The 9,826-nt window shown below is 38.8% G+C and overlaps 1 protein-coding gene across 2 annotated transcripts in view; it reads left to right on the top strand.

The window, feature by feature from the left end:
* The first annotated feature begins 4,052 nt into the window (after window positions 1–4,052).
* The window catches only part of OEP37 (chloroplast outer envelope protein 37), a 45,120-nt gene continuing 39,346 nt past the window's right edge, over window positions 4,053–9,826 (top strand). For both annotated transcript variants that reach the window (XM_089992757.1, XM_089992756.1), the window contains exon 1: window positions 4,053–4,503. In XM_089992757.1, coding sequence (XP_089848883.1) covers window positions 4,084–4,503 — 420 coding nt within the window. In that variant the 5' untranslated portion in view covers window positions 4,053–4,083. The remainder of the gene's footprint in view (window positions 4,504–9,826) is intronic.

Below are 9,826 nucleotides of genomic sequence, written 5' to 3'. Positions count from 1 at the left end.
TGCAAAAGTCAGTTTCCACTAAACAAAACCTATAGATCACATCTATAGTCTTAGATGTAAGAAAAAATACACAAAAAATATGATTTTGAGATAGTAGAATGGAGCAGAACTGGGCAGCACCAATCCATTATATATATATATATATATATATATATTAGGGATGTGATCTATAATGTTTGTTCAGTACAAATTTATTTTTGAATCATGTGTTTGTGATATAGAGGTAGGTTTTTAAGGAATTGAAAATCATTGGCCCACAATAGACCAATGACTCAAAATATCATATTTTCTAAATCAAAATAATACGATCCAAAGTTTGATGCTCAGAAACAAACCAAGTTGAACACATCTATATGATCATATTAAGTTGATAAAGCTTGAACATGTGATTTCAACACAATAGTTTCGTGCCTTCCATAGCACCAAACATTACTCCATCATTGGTTTGTCTTGCCTGGGTTAATTTTGATCCACCATTTTTTTCATTTTTTAGTTCTTTTCTATCTTCTGGCCTTAAATATGTGATCTACATAGTTCACATATTAAGAACAAGCTTTTTGGATCAACTGATTTTGTAATTTAAGTTTTCATAAAGCTCAAAAAATCAACATCCTATTTTTTTCATAAATTTCAAGGCTCATAAACTCAAGTTTTCATGAAAAAAATATGATTCGACATATGATTCCTAGCAAATAAATCATGCTAGACACATCAATGGGGTCAGATTTACAAAAAAAGATGAAATATTAAATCATAATTGTTCATACAATATGGATGGTAGAAGGAATCAATTTCTCTCTTTCTCACTATATATATATATATATATATCAAAAGTGTGAGAGAAGGCTGTGACATAGAATTGCAAAAAGTTTGACGTTACATCGGACGTGTGAACACAAGCTAAAAAAATAAAAAGATCTTTAGTGGCATATGAAAGTGCCACTAAAGGCTTTATCAGCGCTACTGATGGTCATTAATGGTGCACAAAAAGTGCTACTCAAGGCCTCAACCTTTACTGGTGCTTTCGTGCACCACTAACTTTCTTTTCTACAGCTAGCAGACACACATCATAATCGCACATTCGACCTCCATTTGATAGTTGAGGTATATATATAGATAGATAGATAGATAGAGAGAGAGAGAAAGAGACGAAAAGCGATCAACATTACTTAAAAGTGAAATTCAACAAAGCGTTGAGTCCCACAAGCACAAACACAACAACAAAACATGAGAACCCCATTTACACAAAAAATAGAAAAAACCTGAACACAAAACAGAAAACTCATCAAGGACCACAAACATCTAGATGGAGATCAGTTGGTGGCAAATGCAGGTCTTTGAGATATATGCGAAAGGTAGCATACACATCATCCAAGACCCTATGAGTCAAATGATTAAAGTTGAACGGGACATCCCGAAAAGAAGCATCATTTATGGCCATCCATATGAACCACCAAACTGTAAATAACCAAACTCTCCAAATAGTCCTCCACTTCTTTTCGCGTCTAATTATAGCAAGGCCGAGGATAAGATCTAATGCAAAGCAACCCTCCCGCACAACAACTGATGGATCCCTCCAAGTTTTAGAAAACAATTCTCGAAACACCACGCGACCAAAAAAGATATTGTGTAGTTTCTTCAGCCTATCGACAAAGCACACACCAACTGAGAAACTGAAACCCCATCCTCTTGATATTGTTATGGGTTTGTATCCGGTCATGAAGAATCAACCAAGCCAATACCTTGGTCCTCAAAGATGGCATAAAGCATTTTTGGAGATCCAGCCCGGACCTGGAGGTAAAAGAGAATGGTAGACCTTGTGGACTTGGAAAACTCGCGCATTCGAGACTACCTATTGAAGCCAAGATCTGTCTACACCCACGTCCAAATCCCTGTCAAGAAACAAACGCAATGCCCTAAACCACATTTTTCTCAAATGCGATGTGTATGATCCACGAGCCCTTCGACGAACAACAAGCGAATTGATTAAACCATATTTCAGCCGGAGGAAGTTTGCACATGCATCCTGTGAAGTATGAGCTAACCAACACTGCTTCACAGGCAATGCCACACTCCTTTTATGCAAAGCAAAAATTCCTAAGCCAACCATAGTCCTTGGCATAACGATGGAGTCCCATCCCACCAAGTACCTCTTATAAGGTCCATTTACACCACGCCAAAAAAATCATGAAAGGACGCGCTTAAGTTATTGCTCAACGTTGACAGGCATGACACAAACCAACATGAAAAATTCTAGAATCGCTGAAAAAACATGCCTGATCAAAGTAATTCTGCCGGCAAGAAACAAATATCTGGCACACCAAGATTGGAGTTTAAGACACACCGTGTCAACAACCGGTGCCCATGATGTTTTAGAGGTTAGCTTGACTTGTAGGAGGAGCCCCAAGTACTTGATTGACAACAACCCTAAAGCGCAGTTGGATTTTTTTTCACCGCATTTTGCCTGGTCGGATCGTCATTCAGAAGCGTGATCGAACACTTATTTTCATTGAGCCTTAGCCCGGACAAAGCTGCAAAAAATATGAGAATAAGCCTTACGCGAAACATCTGCTGTATTGAAGTCCTTTCAATCCTTTCAAAGACTAACATATTGTCTGCATATTGTATAATATGCTCATAAAAACCTTGGGTATCCAACGCCTAAGATTTTTTTTTTGTGTGTGAGAGAGAACATACTAATCCAACCAACTAAGATTTTTTTTTGATGTTTTAAAAAAATTCTGACCTTACGGATGTGTTTAGCATAATTGATTTATTAGAAATTGATACTTAAATCATGCATTTTAGATGAAAAAAATAGTATTTGAAGCATAAAAATTTATAAAAATGATAGACAGTTGATTTTTGAACCTTATAAAAACCCATGCATCATAATCAAACGATTCTAGCCAATCAATCAGAACATATCTGTAAGGTCAGAATTTTGAAAACCCCCAAAAAATTGATGCTCCCAAGCAATGAGGTACCATATGGTAGGGATGCAGCTTACCACTGCCCTATATATATATATATACCCACCAAATAAAAACATTAATTTTTACATAATTCTTGAGTTCTTTTGACGCTCAAACCTCTTTTAATAGAAAACACGCGTGATTATGATCACGGGTGGAGCCACGTTTAGGCCAGGGTAGGCACTTGCCATGCCCACCCTAGGCCAAAAATCTCCATGAATAGTGGCTTTGTGTAGGGTGGGCAGTGCCCCTCCTACCCTGTGAAAGGTTGGGTTGGGATAGACAGTGCCCACCCAGACCCTTTGGAAAGTCGGGTCAGGGTGGGCACCACCCAAACCAGTGGTGGAGCCACATGCTGATGAGGCTGGGCGAGTGCTTACCTTGACCTTGAAATCCTCAATAAGGGGGTTTGGATCCCTAACCCGAATGCTGTGCCTTCACCACTTCAAACCCTCTCTTATGTTGTACCTAGTTTGAGGGTTACGATATACATACTTGTTTTCAAAGATCTTCGAAGCCCACAATGCACTAAATTTTACTGAATTAAAAATTGTATCCTTACATCCAAAATACATAAACCAAGACATGATTCCTATCGAATAAACCACGTTCAGTACATATTCCTAACTTCATCAGCTCCATGCAGCATCTGGGCAAGCAAGCATGCATGTAAAATATACACACCAAAGTCTTTAATTTCTTCACGGATATGTTACATTCGTAGAGAATTCGAAGAAGTAATCAAATAATCTGAGAGGAAAACTTTCGAGCCGCAGTACGACAGTAGGGTCATAAACTTGATAATCCTTACAGTGTGAGCAAAAGCTAAAGCCTCCACAAGCACTCTTGAGCAAGCATGGAACACCACCAAATATCTCCCATCTGTCACAAGCAAAACCTAAGAGTAGCACCACCAACGCGGTTCCGCTTGTCTGTAGGACTCTGTCTGACTAACCCCAGCTTGCCTTTCGAAAAGAAAACCTAATAAGAGTAGGACCCACCATTAAATTTTTGGCACCTTTTAAATTCAAAAGATCCTACTCCCTTTCTTAAAATATCGTTTCCTTCGGACCTAAACCCTCATCCTCTCTCTTTCTCTCTCTCTCCAATGGGGGAGAGTTCCACCACCACCATAAGCCCTAATCCGTCCCCTCTCCACCCCCCAAACCCTGACTCCCCACCACCAGAAGGTCCTGTCGAGGACCCTAATCCCCCACCAGCATTCCCATCCGACAATTCTCACCTTCCTCCTCCAGCTCGTCGGCTGCCCACCATTAGAATCTCTTCCGAGTTTGACAGCGAGAGTTCCGTTCTCCTCAATAAGGTCTCATGGAGGGTCCTCAATGGGCTGGCCAAGATCAAGGCCCAGTTCCAGAGCAACAGGAACGGGGACATCAATTGCCCTCAGATCGGTTTCATGACAAAGTATATCTCGGTGCTCTACGATTATGATGACCAAAACGCCGTTGTCACCGGCTCCTTCGACGCCGGCAGCAGGTTTCAGGTCAAAGGAGTTCACGATGTCAAGGTATACACTTGGGCTTTTCTCCCTCTCTCTCTCTCTCTCTCTCTTTTGTTAGTTCCTTCACTTTCAATTGACATTACCCTTTTTTTGTTCTTTGGCACTTATCACATATTCCATAGTTTTGTTTGGGTTTGCACAGTTTACAAGATTTTATTTGCCATTGCTTTACGTAACCTGTTGAAAAAAACATAAATGAGTAGTGCCTTTATTGGTATCATATCTTGATCTCACAGAGAGAAATAGCTGATCATTTCCCTCAAGGAATAGGTTTGACACAGTCTTTTTTTTTTTTTGAAGGAAATGTGTGACACAATCAATTTGGCGATATTTAGTAATACATGAAAGTTACCACAAAATGACTGATTATTAGTGATCTACATGGGTTCTGTGAAAAGTATGATATGCATTTGCAACACAATGGATCAATACCATAGGAAAATGGTTTATTTTTCATGCAAGAATGGTAGTTGAGATAAAATTTTCATATTAGTTTAGCTATATCTTTTGGGGACCTAGAAAATGAAACCACCGGGCAAATACTGAACATGAAAACCTCGAAATCTTGGCAGGAGATTAAGAGAGGGACTTACAGGAATATCTATTAGGTAAGTTCTGGAAATGCTATAATCCAGCATGAACTGCTACTATTCCTGCCACTGTCCCTACTTGAAATCCGTCTCTATGAGGCTCAAGAAGTATCCTGTCTCATTTATATCCAGGACCAAATTAAATTTATGCATACGGAAAAACGTTTGATGCTTTGTTGCATAAAGAGTCTTTTTTCATGAGGTTCAGGTTGGTGGTTGTCGTGTGGTTGGTCACTGTCCACAGCAGAAATCCATGCATATGGCATGCACATTAAGGTCTTATTTGCCCCTGTGTATCACGGCTGGTGTGAACTTAAGTCTTGCCATGACGATAAAATTTCCTTATCTAGTCAAGAAAAATATAATCCATATTATATTATGTGCATGATTTTTGTCCATGTATTCTTTGGTATGCCTTAGTTCATCTTTCAGTTAGAAAGCTTTATGTTGTGACCCTAACCATGCATTTATTTTTCATTTTTTTTGGGATATTTGTACTAGTATTACCACTTCATAGTGTGTTAGGCATTGCAGATATGGTTCTTTGTTAAAATATTGATGTGTAAAGATTGAACATGCACCTGTTCTGCTAAATGGTTTACATTTCAGAGGGTACAACTTCAGGAGACAAAATATTTTCATGTAGGGTGTTCAACAAAGTTTTTCTCTCTATCATGTGTTCATAATGATAACAAGTCTGTCATCTCTTGCAACGACCTGGGTAGTAATTTTTTGTTCAAGTATCACCATAGCAAGGTGCACATTTTCGTGTATTGTGTTCTCTTTCTGAAGTTTATGTGATATTCCTATCCTATCTTTATTGAAGAATGCCTCTAGTAACATCAATCTTTTGAAATATTTTGATTTCTGTTATTGCTTGAACTGCATTTCAATTTATTGGGGGAACTCATTTTTCCAATTTTAGTGATTCCTCTTAAGGACATGTTTGGAAAGTGAGAAGGTGATTAAGTCTTATGTGAAAGTAAATATTTTTTTTTTGAAATACTAACTCCAAACCAGACATTTAATTCATTCCTTGATCTAAATTAAAATCAAATTTAAAAGTTTGGATATGGTCTACAGTCCAGCTTCTATAGTGCGAAACAAACATGACAAATTTGGTCATGTTCCCTTTCACATCATGCCAAACAAACATGGAAAACTAATTCATGGGTGGATGGAAGCTCCTGACTTGGACAGGAAAGGAAAGTATCACCTTCCATAAGTGGTATTGATGCTATGCTACAGGTATTGATCCATACATGTTAAATCTCCTGAATAGATTCTAGATTAGACACTGTTTGAGTGTCCATAGGGAGGAATTCAATCTTTGTTTTCTCTATGATATGCTAGGACTCGGGACCACGTAACATACCATGATTGTAGGAGGATTGTAGGACATGTGACATATGTCAATCCAAAACTTCCCCACCTGCACTTCCTCAGTCTTGGAGTTAGACAATTAAAATTTTGACATGCAATTCTACTACTTTCTACCGAACTATTGAACTTGGTAAGAAATAAAACATAATTTTGATCTCTTCTTTATAAAGAGATATGCTGTGCATTTAAAGGGTGAAGCTGAAATTGTTCGGGGTAAGTGGTTATTAGTTATTAATTTTAAGTGAAAGGACCAAATTTTAAGCACGTGCAAATTACATAAGGTCCCTTAAGATGCTGAATCTTGAAGCAAGTAAATTACAAAATTGGAAATATCATAAGGAAAATTGCTAGCCTGTTTGAAAGATAGTGGCGACCTAAGGTGGTGATCTATGTCACATGGGTGCGGTGCGGCAATTTTTTATATATATATATATATAATTTGTGTAGGGGAGGGGTCGAGCCCCCTCCCTGTGCTCCCTGTTGGCAGGGGAGGGGCTGAGCCCCTCCCTGCGCTCTCTGTGTGTAGGGGAGGGGCCGAGCCCCCTCCCTGTCCTCCCTCTTTGTACAGGGGAGGGGCCGAGCCCCCTCCCTGCGCCCTCTTCGTGTAGGGGAGGGGTCGAAGAGGAGAGCAAAGGGAGTTAGAGATGAGAGGAAGAGAGGATGAGAGCAGAGGGAGTTGGAGAGGAGAGAGCGTACCTGAGGAGGAGAGTAGAGGCGAAGCGGTCAACGACGGTGTCGGGGTCCGGCAGAGGCTTCAGGAGGAGAGGTCGGGAGGAGAGGAATGAAGGATTATGGCAAAAAAAATTTGCCATAATCCTCCCTCCGCAGCATATTTCATCGGGCGTAATTTTTTTTTAAGTCTAAAAATTAGACACAAATGACCTTGGGTGCGTTGACCGCACCCAGGGTTGGGTTGACCGCATCGGGTGCCGCACCCACACGTGCACCCGCATCGCGTCGCATCGACGCGGGTGCGGCACTCGGTTTGCCGAGTCCCTGTGACATAGGTGGTGGTCAGCCAAGATGCATCTTGTTAGTGGAATGAGATATCTGAATACATGCTTATGACTCCTATACTTGCTTCTAAATCATAATAACCAAACCAAAAAAAAAAAACTGCTTCACAGTTATCTAAGTGTTTTAGACGAAAAAGAAAAAAAAATCATGAGACATGCTGCTTATGGCTGATAAATATAAGTAATTGAACCAATCCTTTCATTAGACAGGCTATATGATTTGCTTTAGAAATCAATTATCTATAAGTAGGGAGCAAGTGTCAAGAAAGAACTAAAGAAGAGACATAGTGCATTCCATGACTTAATACCGAAAATCTACAAGATTCTATGAAGTAGAATATGTACACAAAATAGGGGATGAAGAAGAAATACTAAAGGATCTATGAAGAGGCTATTGTTGATCAAGCATCAACAAGCTTTTCCACCAAGGATTTTGTGCTACTTGAAGACGTTGACTGTGTAAAAGAGTCCGGTGGCACAAGAGGCATTGAAAGACAATGTTATCAGTATTGTATCGTATTATAAGATACAATACGTTGTATCAGTGGGTAAACTGATACAATATAACATGTATATCATAGATTTCAAGCTTATTGGTTCATATTAGACCGTATCGTACGACAAGCCGATCTTTGTTTTTTAATATAACTTTTTTGGTGTCGGAAAAGTGGTGACAAACCACTTATGTGTGTCATTTTAAGCCCCTAAGGGTCATTTTGATCTCTTTTTTTGTGTTCTCCCTCTCCAAACCTTGTTGCTAAGCCTAACCATTCATTTTTGAGATTAAATCCACCATAAAATTTGGGGATTTTGCTAGATCTGAGCCCTAGAAGTGTGATTCACCTTAAACCTCACCCATTTCCATCCTATCTAACCTTTTTTTGGCCTCTAACCCTCAAAACCAAGTTCTAGGGGTTTGATTTAATGTTAAAGGAGGGTTAACACATCAAATTTGAGGATAAGCTCATTTCTTTTGATGTTGTTTTAGGATATTCTTTCAATTTTGCTTTTAGCCTTTTTTTAGCCTTAGGTGTGTTGTTGAGCATAGTTTCTCGCATTTTCATCATAATTATCTATTTTTGTATTCTTAAATCTCAAAATCGTGCTCTGAAGGTTGATGTATGGTGGAAGATGTCGCTTAAGTGATTTTGCATGGAAATATTACAAACCAGGTGGACTTAAGGATGACTTTGAGGGGGTATAATAAAGCGTCATTTTAGTGGTTTTGTAATGCATGGTGGATTGTATAGATTGAAATGCCACATCGTGGTGCATAACAACTCCATTGTATGATTATGTACTCATCATATTCCCTCTGAAGTTTGTGTCAAGCTTCTTACAAGTCTCATAGAAGATGATAAAAAGAAAGACATAAGTACATACGACATTTGTCAAAAAAAATTGCCAGAAGTCATTTTTAATTGAGAAGATGAAGATGAACCATCAACATCTCAGGCTAGTGCACGCTGCAACAAATAAAAGAAATCATTGGAGCTGATATATATACATGTTCTTAAGCTTCAGTTTGTTACTTTTTATCTATGTCATAGGGACTCGACAAAAGGGCCCTCGCACCCGCATCGACTCGATGTTGGTGTGGGTGCAGGTGCCACACCCGGTGCAGCAAACACATCACGAGAGAGAGAGAGAGAGAGAGAGAGAGAGAGAGAGAGAGAGAGAGAGAGAGAGAGAGAGAGTTGCTTACCCACACACACAGAGAGGGTTGGGGTCGCCCTCCTCCTCTTTCTTCTTCATCTCGTATATATATATATATATACACACACACACACCCTCCCGCACCTTTGCACCCCAGTTTTTTTAAAGTGCTGTATCGCCGCACCCACACTCGCACCCTCACCCGCACCTATGTGACATAGCTTCTTATGTCCTTTGGTCCTATCATCGTATTATGTAAAGCTATAAACCTTTTGACTTTTGTATGTAGTGATATTTTATTTTAAGTTTCAATTAATTGTATTTATAGTAATTAGATTTAGCAATGGTTCGACGTGCTGATGATTTGGCATGGTAGTATTGTGAGGTTGTTGACAATCTCTGAGGCATGATGCTTTGAGATGCAAATTGTGTCATTCATTGATTTATGGGGCTTGCATTGCATTAAATGACACCATAGTCATATATATTATTCAAGGCAATTTCTTGATGAGGGTTTTTCTTGGAGATATTTTCAAAAATTGATTTTTCTTGAGAAAATCTCAAAAGCTATGAAGTATGAATAATAAAAAATAAGAAATAATAGGTTTTATAGTGTTTTATTGCAAAAATATAAATAAACAATTAGAAAAGGTTTCCAAATATAAAAGAAAAAATATACTTAAA

The sequence above is a fragment of the Nuphar pumila genome, chromosome 17, assembly GCF_984573655.1.
Source record: "Nuphar pumila chromosome 17, dmNupPumi1.hap1.1, whole genome shotgun sequence".
In the NCBI taxonomy this organism is placed as follows: Eukaryota; Viridiplantae; Streptophyta; class Magnoliopsida; order Nymphaeales; family Nymphaeaceae; genus Nuphar; species Nuphar pumila.
Note: the sequence above shows the minus strand (reverse complement) of the source record. Positions and strands in the feature narration are given on the sequence as shown.